The sequence below is a fragment of the Pelodiscus sinensis genome, chromosome 1, assembly GCF_049634645.1.
Source record: "Pelodiscus sinensis isolate JC-2024 chromosome 1, ASM4963464v1, whole genome shotgun sequence".
In the NCBI taxonomy this organism is placed as follows: Eukaryota; Metazoa; Chordata; order Testudines; family Trionychidae; genus Pelodiscus; species Pelodiscus sinensis.
Genome location: NC_134711.1, coordinates 97518714 through 97534988, shown reverse-complemented (window position 1 = coordinate 97534988; position 16275 = coordinate 97518714). Strand labels below are relative to the sequence as shown.

The 16275-nt window shown below is 41.9% G+C and overlaps 2 protein-coding genes across 6 annotated transcripts in view; one reads left to right on the top strand and one right to left on the bottom strand.

Moving 5' to 3' along the window:
* WASHC4 (WASH complex subunit 4) overlaps positions 1-10786 on the top strand; it is a 70008-nt gene extending 59222 nt beyond the window's left edge. The window contains exons 30-34 of one of the 3 annotated variants that reach the window (XM_075938562.1): positions 4357-4453; positions 4985-5181; positions 5823-5922; positions 7027-7102; positions 10348-10786. In XM_075938562.1, the coding sequence (XP_075794677.1) occupies positions 4357-4453; positions 4985-5181; positions 5823-5922; positions 7027-7094 (462 nt within the window). In that variant the 3' untranslated portion in view covers positions 7095-7102; positions 10348-10786. Of the gene's footprint in view, positions 1-4356; positions 4454-4984; positions 5182-5822; positions 5923-7026; positions 10321-10347 lie in introns of those variants that run through there. The other 2 variants (XM_075938557.1, XM_075938551.1) reach the window with 2 other exon arrangements.
* Positions 10787-10922: 136 nt separating this feature from the next.
* The window catches only part of APPL2 (adaptor protein, phosphotyrosine interacting with PH domain and leucine zipper 2), a 62783-nt gene continuing 57430 nt past the window's right edge, over positions 10923-16275 (bottom strand). For all 3 annotated transcript variants that reach the window (XM_075938590.1, XM_075938601.1, XM_075938612.1), the window contains 3 exons: positions 16091-16231; positions 13910-13957; positions 10923-12416 (listed from right to left, as the gene is read on the bottom strand). In XM_075938590.1, the coding sequence (XP_075794705.1) occupies positions 12285-12416; positions 13910-13957; positions 16091-16231 (321 nt within the window). In that variant the 3' untranslated portion in view covers positions 10923-12284. The remainder of the gene's footprint in view (positions 12417-13909; positions 13958-16090; positions 16232-16275) is intronic.

Sequence of the window (16275 nt, the reverse complement as noted above, 5' to 3'; positions counted from 1 at the left end):
CAGAATCCCCAGTGTCCCAATGATATAATATAAAGTACTTGACATCTGGTATAGCATGTGATGAAGAAAGTCAGAAATGAAAGGAGAAAAAGAAAATGATATTAAAATGCTTGTTCCCCACAAGTGCCCTTTCAGCGTTAGCTTGGGGACCTCCAACCATTTTTAACTTCAGTTCTAGAGTATCAACTGTAAGGCCCTCATCCTGCAGTTGGATCTGGTCAGGAAGATCCTTGCCTCCATGCAGAGCCCCACTGACTTTTTAGCAGAGTTCTGAATACTTGAATCCGATTGCAGAATTGAGGCCCAAATTGGGAACTCTTTGCTATTCTAAAACTAGCTTTTACAGGCAGTCCCCGACTTACGCGGATCCGACTTATGTCGGATCCGCAGTTACGAACACAGACTGTGGGACCGCGCGGTCCTGCCGCCCGTGTACTCCCCGGCAAGAAAATCTGCTCCGCGCCTCCCTGGTCTGCAGACCAGGAAGACGCGGAGCAAAGGGGCGCGCCTGGGCTGCCCCCCTGCCGGCTTCCCCCGCGGCTTTGTTGCGCTCCAGCGGGGAGGCGTCGATGATGTACCAGAAGTCGGTCCCGAGGGCCACCACCAGGAAGCTGAAACTTAAAACACCCAGGAGGGCTGCGAACAGAGCGAGGCTGCTGAACTTGATCCTCATGGTGCCGCCCGGGCCCCTCAGCGCCGGAAGGGGCCCGCCCCGGGGCTCATCCCCAGGCTGCAGCAGCGGGGCTGTCACCAGGACCCAGCAGCCCGGCTCTGGGCTCCTCCCAGCCCCGCCAGGCGGGGGCGCCTCTGCTGGGGGAGAGGGGGAGCTGAAGCAGCGACCTCAGAGCCAGGCTTCCAGCCCTTTCCCGGGGTCAGCCCCGCCCAGAGCACTGCAACAAGCGGAGCCGCCGCGGCCGCCTCCGCTCCTGGGTCCGCGCTGCGGGCAGCCCACCCGCCGGCAGAAGTTGCCCGCCTGCTCCCTCTCGTGCGAGCCGCGCCGGGAGCAGCAGCACGGCCGGCCCCCCGCAGAGTCCCGCCCGGAGCGAGGGGCGCGTCTGCCACGTGTAAGGCCCGGGGACCAACGCCCCGAGAGCACGAGGCAGCCAGGACAAGGGCAGCAGCCACCTGCCCCATGAGCCGGGTTGCTGGGACCAGCTGCTGCTGCTGGCGAAGAAGCGTTTTTAACAACCCCCCCCACGTCCTCCCCCGCGCTTTGAGCACAGGGACACCAGCTCTGTCTCTCCGCCCTGCCCGCGTCTCCAGCTCTCGCCGGCGCTTACTGCATCTGAGTCTGCCCGTTCCCCCGCCACCCTTCCGCACAGGTCTGCCTTGCCCCTGTCCATTCTCCTCGCGGCACCATTGACTGGGGAATTTCCCTGCCCCTGTGCATAATGCCAGGAGCAGAGGTCCTTGGTCCTGCAGCAGTGCCCTGGATACGAATCCTCGCAATTGAGAGCAAGTTTGACCGTGAGCCCCTACGCTTCCTTAATAGGTGTGTGTGTGCAGATGTTTGCTTGCTAGGTAGTAATTACCTAGCACTTACCGCTGCCTTTACCTCAGTTCCTCTCAAAACAGGTTTAAGGAAGGGTGGGTAGGAATGGTGTCCCTAACTCTGTCAGAGGCTGGGAATGGGTGACAAGGAAGGACTACCTCAGGGTTACCTGTTCTGTTCATTCCCTCTGGGGCACAGCTCCTGGCATTGGCCACTGTCAGAAGACAGGACACTGGGTTAGATAGACCTTTGGTGTGACCCAGTATGGCTTATTCTTATATTCTTAATTAGAAATGCATTTGTTTGGGTAGGATTGGGAGGGAGTCATCCAAAGCCTCTCTACAGGATTTGAATAATTATTCAAAATTAGTGGAAACTCAGTACAGGCAGTCCCCGACTTACGCGGATCTGACTTACGTCGGATCCGCAGTTACGAACGGGGCTGCCCCGGAGTACACGGACTGCGGGACCTTGCGGTCCTGCCGCCCGTGTACTCCGGGGCTTTCTCCGCGTCTCCCTGGTCTGCAGACCAGGAAGACGCGGAGCAAAGCCGCGGAGGGGCTCGGGCAGCGGGGCAGCACAGGCGCTACTGGAGCAACCCAGCAGCACCCCAGCTGCTCTGCCCCAGGCGTCCTGATTTAGCCGCTGCTGAAACTGACCAGCGCTGACTACAGGAAGCCCGAGGCAGAGTTGCTCTGCTCCGGGCTTCCTGGAATCAGCTGCTGATCAGTTTCAGCAGCAGCTGACTTGGGGACGCTTGGGGTTCTTAAGTTGATTCTGTATGTAAGTCAGAACTGGCGGTCAGTTTCAGCAGTGGCTGAATCTGGACGCCAGTTCCGACTTACATACAGATTCAACTTAAGAACAAACCTACAGTCCCTATCTTGTACGTAACCCGGGGACTGCCTGTATAATAGAAAAGTAGCTGAAGGTGGCTGAACCTCCAGGTGTGATTGTGAAAAATGAAAAGCCATCATGGATGATATAACTGAGGAAAAGTGATAGAAATGTAGCCGTGTTAGTCTGGGGTAGTTGAAGCAAAATGCAGGACAATGTAGCACTTTAAAGACTAACAAGATGGTTTATTAGATGATGAGCTTTCGTGGGCCAGACCCACTTCCTCAGATCAAATAGTGGAAGAAAGTAGTCACAACCATATATACCAAAGGATACAATTAAAAAAAATGAACAAATATGAAAAGGACAAATCACATTGCAGAACAGAAGGGGGATGCGGGGGGGGTGGGAAGGGGGAGGACGGAAGGTAAGTGTCTGTGAATTGCTGATATTAAAGGTAGGGAGAGTGGGATGTTTGTGAGTTAATGGTATTACAGGTGATAATTGGGGAAACTGTCTTGGTAATGGGTGAGAAAGGGAATCACATAATCCAAGGAAAGCTAGAAAAATAATGGATGAATATGTTCAGATAACCAGAGGGAAAGTTTTTCTCCTTCTCCTGACATCTTTCAGTTGTGTTTCAAAGATGGGTGCATTTCAAAAAGCTTTATTAAATACTTTTTTGAACTTTTAACTATATTGAACTACTGCACACTAATGAATGCATCTCTCTGGTATGTGTATTAATAAACTATTGGTTTGCTTGCTGGGTAGTTGAAGAGAATTGACCTTTCACCTAAAACCCATCCATTGTGTAGTAGTACTACAATGATATATTAAAGACTAGCTCCATCTAAACAGAGCAATAAAACTGCATGAGACTCTCCTATGTAACTTTCTAAATAAAATTGAGTAATTCAATACAAATTTAAAATACTGTCTTTAGTGAGATTTCAGAAAACAGCTTAAATCTTTGGGTTAGTTTTAAGAAAAGTCATTTATTTTGTTTATATTTAGCTTTATTAAAACTTCCATTTGAAACCTGCTCTGTGCTCCTGTTTTATGTCCCTTATATGAAACACTATTTAAATAATGATATCATATAAAGCTTCCAGCACCAGCAAATCTAATTGAAATTATACTTTACATTATTAATTGTACAGTAATTCCTCATTTAACACTATACACGCGTTTCTGAAAAAGTTCGTGCTAAGCGAAAATGTGCTATGTGGGGTCAATTTTCCCTTTAAAAATAAGGGAAAAGGTGGGGGTTGCATTTCAGGTGATGGTGGCAAAGTCAATTTTTTGTTGGTGCTGGGTCGTCAACGTCACATTAGATATCTAGCAACACAAGATATCTAGCAACACAAGTCTCTGCGGTTTGTTAAAACACAAAGATAAATATGTGGGTGAGTGGAGGAGCGCTGTGACCACGTGTATTCATCCGTTCATGTGTATTACCACTGCTTTCACCAACTTATACTGCCATTTGAAGTAGTCTGCCACTTAATTATTTTCGTGTTATTTCAGGCACGGTCGCATTATTCGAAAAACGTTCCCCCCCAAAAAATCGTGCTATTGCGAAAACATGTTAAGCAGGCACGTGTTAAATGAGTAATTACTGTACTGTACCCACTCAGACCCCTCCATTTCTCAGCTGCCTCCCCAAAGCCTAGAAAAGGGATGGGCTGTTCATCCAAAATCTTTATAAGCCAGGGACTCTGAATCCAGCTTAGGGTTTTAGATGTAATTGACAAAAATGCAAATAATCAGCTTTTATTTTTCCAAATCTTACTCTTAGACTATGTCTATGTGACAGACCTTACAGGGCCACAGTTGTATCACTGCAACTGCACTGCTGTAAGGTTTGCCATTTAGCCACTCTATGCTGACAGGAGATGGCTCTCCCACCAACTTACAGTCCACATCGGAGCTTTTGTCAGCAAAACTTATGGTAGTAATGGTATGCTAATATAGACACAGTCTAGATGTCATTCTTTAGAACAACTGTCTTTCCTTCATTTCAGACTCTCAACTTTGTAGAACATTCAATTAGCTGTAAAGAGAAACTGAATAAAAAGAATAAATGTGGAGCAGCTTTCACTGATGATGGTTTTGCCATGGGTGAGTCGGAGCATACTGTCTAGTTTTCCAGTCGTCCAGTCAGTTGGCAAAATCAAGACTTTTCAAAATAATACTTTGCCACAATTTATGTTTAACATTGTCCATTACTCGTGATTTTAAAATATGAGTTGTCCTTACTTCAGCATGACTTGTGTAGATTATTGCTTTCCAGTTTCAATTTTGTTTATTTAGTTCTTTCTCTCTGTGCATACTGCTAAAACAGATAACACTTCACCATAGGGAAATGGAATTTTACATATTTCATTCACCACTTGTTTGTTGTTTTAGTGACTGTGTTTATTTCAACATTTTTATTTTCAGGGGATCATGTATACAAGCACTTTTTGTTGTGATATTTTAATAAAGTAAACTTGTTCTTTATTACAGCTTCACAGTTAAGACTTAATTGTAAGATAGCTGCTGTAAAGTGAATAGTCCCAGTATTTATGTTAAAGTGTATATATGGAATATGTGCCTGCATTTGTCCAATTTGCCTTTTGATTTTGGTACATGGTTTGTTAATGACTGCAGGTGTGGCTTACATTCTAAAGCTTTTGGATCAGTATCAGGAGTTTGACTCACTTCACTGGTTCCAGTCAGTCAGGGAGAAGTATGTTAAGGAGATAAGAGCAGTGGCTAAGCAACAGAATGTGCAATCCACTACTCAAGATGAAAAGCTACTACAAACTATGAACCTTACCCACAAACGACTGGAAGTTTGTTTACAGGTACATTATGGTTCCAGTTATACAACTTGTTTAGAACTCCACATTTGCTTGTCTTGGTTCAAGTTATTTATTAGTGCTATAGAAAGCACCATCAAGAATTTGTAGAGACCATTTGACTACTTAATGCTGCCTCGCACAAAAATGCCCCTCTCAATAGAAGGATGAGGTTTGTGGTATTAATTTTATATATAATGCTGTGAGTGTGCATGGTGCTTTAAGATACGTTAAAAGAGAAGTACCTTGCCCCTGAGAGCTTGAAAACTGTAATAGATGTCTCACTTGAGAGAGAATGACTGACCATGGAATTAGGAACTAGGTAGCAATAAACAATACAATGATGTCTGTGTCTATACATAGAGGATCAAAGGAGTGTGATTTATAGCATTAGATGTTATTTCTGTGAATTGTGAAGATGTATAATGTCTCCGCTTTCAAACAGAGGAAGGGCAAGCCTTATTGCATACCTTTTGAAACGTAGTAGCTTCAAGGCACATTTTAGCCTTCTCTGGTGACCCCATTAAAATGGGTTTGCAACTCTCTTTGCAGTCCTGACCCACAGTTTGAGAACCATTGCTGCAGATAATAAATCAGTGATATACTACAACTTACTGATAGTTGCTTCTCTAAATATTTTTCATTAGGAGTTTGAACTGCTTTATTTCTCGCTGAGCAGTGCAAGAATATTTTTTAGAGCAGACAAAACTGCAGCAGAAGAAAACCAGGAAAAGAAAGAGAAAGAAGGTTAGTGAATGTTGTAGGATTTGTTGAGATCTTGAAAGTCTTGTGTCTGCAAAGATACCCTGATAAGGATTTTGTGGCTTCCTGTGCAGTATTGCTCAAAGACTTAAACATGGAACATGCTCTCCTGGTGTTGAGTAACTACATTCTTCATACTGTCATCTGATGTTGCAGAACTGCACACCCCAGCCAATGTTGTCAGACTGTAATGGTAATTCAGGACTGAAAGACATCTGATGGGGATTATATCTGGAGCGGGGTGTATTTTAAGATGGATTATTGAGCCTAGACGGCAGATAAATAGTAATTTCACTTTATGGGCTTAAATGCACTATCATTCTCACCATTACCAGTTTGGTAAAATGTTCCCCTCTACCATCTTATTAAGTCTTTGAAGGAATTTCATTTGAATCATTCCTCATTGCTATTAGCTATAGTTCAGTGGCTGTGATTAGGGCTCTGTGTCTATCATGGACATTACAGAACTTTCTGCAACCTCTATGATTTCTGCAATAGCCAATGTAGCTGACCCCAAGGACAGCCACTCTGGCTGCTGCTGGAGCAGCTCTGCAGCTAACTGCTCAGGCAGCCCTGCTCACAGCCACGCTGTTGCTATTCAGACTTTACCCCCCAAAAAGAAAAAGTTAATAGGGACAAATAATGTGGAAACTTGAGTTAACTAGCCACCGTTATTAATAAAGTAATAAAATATTCCTCTGAAAGACATTTCAAGATAAGTTTTCATAGTCAAGGTAAACTTGTCAGTCATGTGCAAAGTATGAAATGCTGTGAGTTAGATAATATCATAGGCTTTCCCTTCTACATTGAGATCTTAATTTTGCAACACTTTCAAGCACATGTGTAACTTTCCTCATGTGAGTAGTACCACTGATTGGGACTAACCATATCAACAAATGTGTGTATGTAAGTGCTTGTAGGGTCAGGGACTTATTGCTGCACTGACATTTTGGATATCTCAGCCAAGAGTGTAGAACTTGAATGTTCATGGTACATGGCAGGCTTATTTTTAACCATGTCTGGAAAATGTTTGAAAATATAATATTTATTAGTTTCAAATTCTGTTTTTAATTTTTTTTTCTTTTGTAGATGAATCTATTAAAACTAGCAATGGAGACTTCTCCAGTATTGCACCTGCAGATCCTGTTGTGAAATAGTATTGCTGGTATGCATTGTTTGTATGACCTATCAGAATTATTCATTATTCTGTTTTTGCCAATAACTATAGGGATAAAATCTCTAGATTGATTTACCTGCTATGTTAAAATCTATAGAAAATGGTACAATATTGTAACAGTACCTAGTGGGCTACTATAGCTTAGTTTGTGTCCGTATTTCCATTGGAAAGACCTATTTTTTCAGGAGTTTATTACATTATTTACAAAATTTAGCTCTTATCTGAAACTTAGAATGTAAAACCTTTGAGCTTAGGAACAACTTATCTGAAGTTACAGAAATGCTGATCAAAATTAGTAATTTGTTAATTTCAGATGCTTTCTTGCATCCCTAACCTTAAAATATCACTTACAAAAAACCTTCCAGATCTTTGTTCCATGGTTTGCACTAGGCATTTTGAACTCTTCAACAAGGAGAAAACAGTTCAAGACACACAGTTTGCATTTCCAGATCTATTGTCTGAAAAATAATTCGGGTGCTAGGAATGCATCTTTCCAGAGCATATGTGGCAACTAATGCTATAGCCGCAGGCTACATTGTAAAATGCTCAGCGTACCTTGTGAATGTATACGAAATACTGAAACCCTTATTAATGTTAAGAGTATCACACAAAGCCTTTATTCTTCATTAATATTGATCCATTGGCATTATCAGCTCACCTAAGGGCATTAGGGCCCCTTCAGTAGCTCACTTTCCCTGCCTTTTCCTTTTTCATACCAAAGAAGGGGAAAAAGGAAAACTAAGCTAATGTGGAACTGCTTTAGGTTTACATTGAAGGCCTGATTTTCATATACAAAAGTAAGGAAATTCAAAGAAGAGAAAACTAGAGATGATAGTGCTTCCTCTTATGACCAGGCACTGAGTGAACAGTTGTCTGTGAATATTAAGTGATCTTACATTTTATGAATTCTGTAGTACCTAAGCACAAGTTTCAGCCTCAAGTCTGTATCTCCTTACTTTTGTAAGTCTGATATACCCTTTGTGTTGTCCACACAGTCTTACATACTATAGGATCAACAATAATTGCACTGCAGCCTCTAAAAGCTGCTGTACACTGTGAGAATTCTGTATAACTTAAATATGCTTACTACAGGTGTGTGGATTGTGCAAGAGTTACAATAGTTATCCAGATTCCTGACTCAAATGACTAGACCTTATCTTAAAATTAAGTGCCAGTTATCAGTAACCATGAAAAGATACTGTTAAAATTTTTAATCACCCAGAACATAAAACAATGCCTTGCTAGCTAAATAACATGTCAGTTAGACTAACTGTGACTTGCAGGGTTTTTGTTTTTTTTGCATATTTGGCATATTTTATTGGACCACATTTGCCAGCTTCATCATCTCATCATCACAGGGCAAGATGCTGTTTTATAAATATTTCAAAATTACTCCAAAGCTGGTCACTAATTTTGTATATATGACTAATATAATGTACCTTTTATCCCTCTTCCCCAAATCCCAGTGACTGATTCATGTAGAAATTGAGGGCAAATGTTTCGTTGATACAGTACCGAAGGGACCAGACTGCATGGATTTTTTTCCCCTAATGCTGAAAACGTGACCAAAAGCATCATGAACTGTTGTTAAATCCTTTATTTGCAATTTATCGTCATTACTAAGACGGTTCTAAAGAGTGCTGCATAGCCTAATTTCTAATTGATTGATCTGCTTTTTGTTTTGATGAGGTTTTTATACTTAATTTGTAATTTTTTTAAATTATTTGTGTTGAATTTGACCTTTTGGGGCCAATAACAAACATTTTCAGCAGTGCTGCAATTCCTGCTAACTTGCCTGCTCCTGTAATTGCATATCCACATGTTCCCTTTCCAAACCATCTTCATTAGGCTCATTTGTGAAGTGAAGAATGTTGGGCTAGAGAGTTTCTCACTTCTCCTATAGACACGTTCTTATGTAAACATGTCCCTTCATGGCACCACCTATGCTGTAATATAGTCTGCACTTTTCTCTTTTAACCTTTAATTTGGAAGAATGCTATTACAAACCCTTAATATATTGCAGTTAATCTTGGGTAGTGTATCTTCCTGATCTGTACAGTGCTAACAGAGTATTGAGGTTCTGGAGACTGAAATTCCACAGAAAGGACTCAAGACTATTTTTAGAACACCCTGTTTAGAGGTAGAGTATGTGGATATGTAATGTATTTGTGAATATATACATATGTACAATAATATAGGTCTTCTTGCTAATATAGGATTGTAGTTAATGTATTCAGAACATCTCACAATGCAGTAGAATCTCACTAATGGGGAAGAATCCTTGTATGGATTCATTCTATTTCCAGCTGAAAGATGGGGCACACTCCTACATGTGCCAGGGAAGAGAGTTCCACAATCCACCGTTTCACTGGAGATTACAACTGCATGCAGTGCTACTACAGTGCTCTTGCAGCTTGGGTCTAATTGTCGGAGCGAGCCTCTGGTCTGGAGAAGGGAGGCTCTTAGAAAAGCTGCTTTTGCCCCTACTTCACTCAGAAAATGCCACATGTAGTGAGGGAACAAGGATGGTCTCGTTTTGCTGAGGCCTGGTAGAGCAGCTATCTAGCTTGCCTTTTTCTTTCACTTAGCAATGGGAGAGGAGGGCAGGTGATGCAGAAAGCAGCAGTAGCTGGCATCTTTCACTTATTCCTGTGTCTGGGCTTGGTGTCACAGGAAGCAAAAGTGGTAGTAAAAGCCCATGCCTTTCTTCTGACTTGCTGCCATATTTATTCTTCTGTCAAGCAGCAATGATAACCAAGACTTATTAGCCCCCTTCTCCTTCCAGTGTTCTTTCTGTACAACAGTATTATTGGGGGAGGAATCCGAGTAAGTGCTCTAGTCTGATTTCAGAAACAAGGACTAAACTAGAAGGCTGATTCCACAGTGTTGGCTCAACTAACCGCTGACCTGTCTCCACTTCAGTGAGCAACAATGCTGCTAATACGCTTCCAGTGTATAGCTGTAGGCTTGTTGAAGTGCAGCTTCTTGAGACCCTATTGCATTCTGTAAGTTAGAGGGAAATTTGAATTTTTCACCTGACATCCATTGATAACCATTTTCAATTTCTCAGGTATGAAGGACCAAATGTAACATGTATTATCTAACTCATTATACAAAAAGGGTATTTTGTTATCTCAGTCTTTTTGGTTCTGTGAGTAGAGTACACTTTGTACATAGAGATAATAAATGTAATTTTGAGAACATCATTCTTTGATTTTTTTTTTCTTCTGTAGCAGGTGTCTTCTGAAATAGAAGCAAGTTTCAGTTCTCCAATAAAAGTGGGTAGCAGTGTAACTGTTCTTACAAAACAGTGTGTGTGTGTCTTAGTCGTAAAGTGAGTGCATGGTGCTCAATCAAACGTTCATTGATAAATCTGATGAGTCTGGCCCCTCTGCCTTACTGATTCCATGCAAAATGGACATCTGCAAAACTTTTTTGGAAGGCCATCCTCTTTGTCCTGTGCTAGAGTTTAGTATCAGAAAGGCTAGTTTCTTGGTAAGTGCTTGAAAAGAATTTGATTAGAATTGATTGAATTCAGCTGTTCCAGCTAAGTTTTTAAAATGAAACAAATAGAGAATAGTGTGACCCAATGTTGCATGGGTTTTCGTGTTCAGTCTGGTTTAGAATGGGTTCCTGTGATTGACAGACCAACTGCCTCTTGACTGGGCAACACAAAATGGCCAGACCTCCATAAACAGGTCCTATATGATAACACTGCAGATGAAACGGGGAAAAAAGTTAAATTCAGTATGCAGCACACAAAGTGCCTCATTTCAGGCAAATGATGTGAAAACACTAGTCACCATACTATAGATTTATAATCTAGTATTTTATTGGTAGAGTTTTTAATTGAAGACTGTCAGACCTTATATTTCATCATAAAATTAATGTTAACCATACTTAACTCTATAAACATACTGACTTACAACCATTATCCCTGGCTGCTACTTTCAAGAAGCTTAACCATATAAAAACCACACAGAAATAACATGCCAATTCCTTGACTACTTGTGAATTGTTTACATTTTAGTGGAATTTAATAAATCCAGAAGCTGTGTTTCTACCCAGCTATGTTTTTATACATTCTGTAATTGTGTGGTCCCCTTGAAGATGAATAGGCACTTAAATTTATTTTATAAGCCTAGTCTAGGTGCAATACAAAAATAGATTAATAGGAAAAATTAGTGTTTATCAAATTTGTTTTGTAAATAGACTAACACAAGATAAATTCTTGTTATACTTAAACACTAGAAACTAAAAAAAACTTCATCTGAAAATAAAGTAAATAGTGCTTTTTGCTTAACCTTCATTCAGATACATACACTATATCATGCAAATTATGGAAATTACTGATGACTACAGGCATAGGTTGGACCTCCCTCATCCAGCCCCTTCAGGATCTGACCAGTCCTGAATGAGGAGATTTGCCAGACCTGGGGAGGTCCCTCCCAACATAGCCCCTACTGCCCCAGGCTAGGGCTCTAGCCCAGCCCCACCGCTGCCTGCCTGGCTGTGGCTCTTTACGGCTACTGGCCCCTGCCCAGACACAGGAGGCCAGAACTCCGTGCTGTGCTGCCTGACCCCTCCCCCCCTTTCCAAACATGGGGCTCTTGGCTGAATCCCTGGCCCTTCTGCCCCATGGCCCGACCTCCCTATACCTGGACTCTGTGGTCCAGGAACATCCGTGGTACTACCTGACCACAGATGTTCCCAGACCAGAGAGTTCTGGTTAAGGAAGGTACAATCTGTACAAAAGTTCTATAGTGGCTTGATTTTCAGAGCAGCTGAGCAGTCAACTCCAATGGAAGTCAATTAAGTGGTGATCAGTACCTCTCAACTAACCAAAAGTATATAAATCTGAAGAATGACATTAACCCTTTGCTCTGAACAGTCAGCATTTTTCAGCTGTCAGCATCAAGGTGCTAACACTGAAACATTCTACAAGATTGTCAGCTGTTCTAAACAAGCAAGTAAGCAAACGTAGAAGGCAAAATTCTGTTCACTCTTATGAATCAAGAGAAACTTCACTCAATTACTCCTTATTCTTGTTAGTGTAAGAGAGAAGAGAATCTGGCCCAGGCTATGCACAAACAGGTGAAAACCAAAGATCTTCGCAAAAAAGATTCCCTGCTTTTCCCCCTTTCCAACAAGTATATGAAAAATTAAAAGTTTATGCTTCTGACTCCTCTCCTGGCTCTTCGGGAATGGCTCCATCCTCTTCAGATTGGTCATTCAATAATTTGAATTTTCCATCACTTGTTAGTGGCATGGACATCATTAATTGAGCTAGTGCTTCTGGATCCTGAAAGGAAGATGTTAATGAACATTAAGTTAAACAAACTGTGGATTGTTTTGTTCTTTTTTGGCGCACATTGCTTCTGTTCAGGTTTGTATTCTCTGAATTGCATATACTTTAAAATACAGCGTTATGTAAATGAGTTTGACCCCAGTCCTGTAAAGATGAATAATCTTTCAATTTAGTAGGATTACTTGCACAGAAAATGAATCATGTGCATGACTGTTTTCAGGATTAAAGCTTTTATTTGCCGCTTCTGCTAGAATTACTATTTCAGTCCTTGAAAAATATGGTGGAAATTGTGGGTAACTTGCCAACTACTGAAGAAATGAGTTTTACCCAGTTTCTTGGAAGAATGGTTCTTTGCTTATTGTCTGTGTTCCTGTCAATCTTTTCTATCCATGTACAGAATAAACTTATGTGCATGGAAACATTTGCAAATGTATCCCATCAACAGAAATAAAACCTAAATGTGGGGACTCTGCTAATCAGGTGGGTGGCATTTAAATGTCTCCTGAGTAGTCACACAAGAGTACAGCTAATAGGGAACACTACTTATTGTGTAATTTTTTTCCCAGAAGAAACTTTATATATCTAACTTGCTTTAGAACTCCATTGACACCAGAAATATGTAAGAAAATGTTGGTAAATCATGAGATTTTGATAATCTTCCAAATTTGTAACTTTCTTATGGGTGGAAAAATCTCATCCTTACTTCACAGCCCAGAGGAGAAGAGCAGTAGATAGTTACTGAAGTATTAGTGTGGAAGTTTTTCATTTTTACATGCATTTTTCAACATACACCCTCCCACCCAGTTGTATACATATTTGAATTAGATTGTGGTTGGAGAATTGTCTCAAATAATCCTCAAATCAGACTGCTGCAGTAAATGTAAACCTTTAGGCTGTGTCTACACTGGGCCACTTATTCCGGAAAAGCAGCTGCTTTTCCGGAATAAGCTGCGAGCTGTCTACACTGGCCCCTTGAATTTCTGGAAAAGCAGTGACGATTTACTGTAAGAAATCAGCTGCTTTTCCGGAAAAACTATGCTGCTCCCGCTCAGGCAAAAGTCCTTTTTCCGGAAAACTGTTCCGGAAAAGGGCCAGTGTAGACAGTACAGTAGTCTTTTCCGCAAAAAAGCCCCGATCGCGAAAATGACGATCGGGGCTTTTTTTCCGGAAAAGCATCCTGCCAATGTAGACGCTCTTTTTCCAGAAATACTTATAACGGAAAACTGTTCTGTTTTAAGCATTTCCTGGAAAAGGTGCCAGTGTAGACATAGCCTTACTGTATAGCTGATTGAGTTATACATTTAACACAGACACACGTTTAATAGCAACGATAGTTTTCAGGTCTCATGTATTTTCTTATACATACACACACACACACACACAGTGTGTGGGGGGGAATGGATATGTGGTGCAGTCAAATTTGGAGGACATAAATGAGTACTACAATGAGAGATGGGTGAGGAAAAATCAAAACAAATATACTTCACCTTTTGAGCCTCAATAATTTCTTTTCCCAAGCTTATTGCATAACAGATCTGCAGAAGAAATAAGTGGACTTAGTAAAAATTAAAACTAAAAATGTATGCTAAGTTGTATGAATCATCATAATTGAAAATTCACCATATTTGAGACTGTTCATATAGCTAAAGTATCTTTAAAAAATCCTCCAATCATAAAAATGGATGTTAAATAGGTCTGCTTTACAAAGTTAGGGTCTGCATCAATGCTCACTGAAGTCAGTAGAAAGATTAGTAGCTTCAATGGACCCACAGTGACTGAAAGTGTTAAGACGCTCAAGTTTCTGGATATCCATGAAATCACAGGAACAATATGGCAATTGACACAGCCTGAGTCAGGAACCTAGACTCCCTATACAAAGAATGGGAAGAGAAGTCTAAGAACGCAATTCACAGAAGCCAGCATGCTAGCTGAGGAGCCACCTAAGAAGAGATGCCAGCAAGAGGATTGTCTCCTAAGGACTGTGCTGCCTTATGGAGGTAGGTACTTTCTACTTGTTCTTCACAACCAGGAACTCACTACCTTGAATTGGGTGCTTGCCTTTCTCTGCACAAAACAGGAGGAGGAGGAAGTGGTGGTGGTATCTACTCTTAACTTCTAGCCCAGTGAGTGGTTAGAGCACTCACATGAGATTAGGGCGGGGAGGGGAACCTCAGGCCTGGGGGCCAGATGCGGCCCCCAGCTTGCCTGGATCTGGCCCACGAGGCTCTGGGCTCCTCCCCACCCCCCACAGCATGGGGGAGCCTGCACTGGTGATCCAGTGTGCACACACCCCCACTGTGGGGCTGGAGCACACAATCTACTAGCCTGGGCCCCCTGGACTCTGGTATGGAAGGGGAATGTGGGGAGTGTCATCATCCTCAGTCAGGGGCCACATCAGTGAGGGTTTTTTTTGTCATTTTTTGCTTTTCACTTGTATGCAGCCCTGGACTGATTTTTCTGTGGGTCAGCAGCTCCTGCCCTAAAAAAGGTTCCCCAACCCTGGATTGGGGTGATTCAAGTTCAAACCACCCCTCTCAAGCAAACGGGAAGACAAGATTTAATGGAAGAGGGCTCTCCCATCTCTCACCAGAACTCTACCTGCTGAGCTATGGCCTATAATGATGGCTCTCCTTGAGTTTCTCCTGTGCATAAATACTTAGTCATTGGGCAGGAGAGAACAATGTTCAAGGGCTAGGGTATTTATCTGGGAGGTGAGAGAGCTCCAGTCTCTCTGCTTCCATGACTGTTATTTATGCACAGTTGAACAACTTCAACAGGAGAGAGAAACACATCCACATCAGTATGAAACTAGGAGCCAGGCACCTAACTTAGGTGGAGCTGGGCCTTAGTTACTAATGAAAAAGCCCTTCTACAGCAGTAGTCCAAAGAATGCAGAGAAAAAACTGGTGGGTTTGTGCCTCCTATCTTTGTTTCCCCAGTCTTATCTCATGTGTAGCAGTATCCCTTAGTATTAAAACAGACTTATTCTGCATTGTCTCTCTAAGAGATTGTATCTAGGTCCAAGAGATTAGGACAAGAATTAACACTCCCACTTCCTTGTCAGTCTATTTTAACTTAGAGAAAAGACGGGAGAGGTAAGATTTTCTATTGAACCAGCCTCTGTTGATGAGAACCACAGACAGAACTCTTCAGGTCTTGAATGGTCCCCTGGAATAGGTATTAATTGCTTATGCTAAATAATCTGTTGCACCTTGTGTTTAGCCGTGACTTAGTGCACCCTTCCCAAAGCTGAAGAAGATCTCTGGGTAGCTTAAAAGACTGTCTCTTTCACCTATAAATATTGTTCCAGTTCAAGATATTACTCCACTTCTCTCTCTCTCATAGTCTTGGATCAACGCAGCTACACTGCATACAACTAGTGACAAACTTAAGTTTTGCCAACACTTATGCTGGATACTGACTCCTCTCCTAAGACCTGAGAGGGTAGCATCAGCATTCACATAAATTCTGTTCTTAGGTGCTGTCTAGAAACATGCACCTGGAATTAGGCCATCACAGTGTTGTAACTCATTAGACTGAGAGTGGAAGCCAGCTAATTCCATTTATATAACATTCCCACAATATGAGGCTTCTTAAAGACACACTGATGCTAAGATTAATCTTTTTAAAAAGCTGTAAAGAAATACAATATAAAACAATCACAAGACCTTTTCGCCTTCTGTGTTACTCTCAAAAATATTCGCACTTATGGATTCTTCCCCCAGAGACTCGGTGACACGGACCACAAAACCAATTAGTCGCTTGTTATCCTGATGGGCAGCAAACTGCGTCACGCTGGCAAGTTCAAACTAGAAAAGCATATTAGAGAACTTTAAAACTAGCAAAAGCTCAA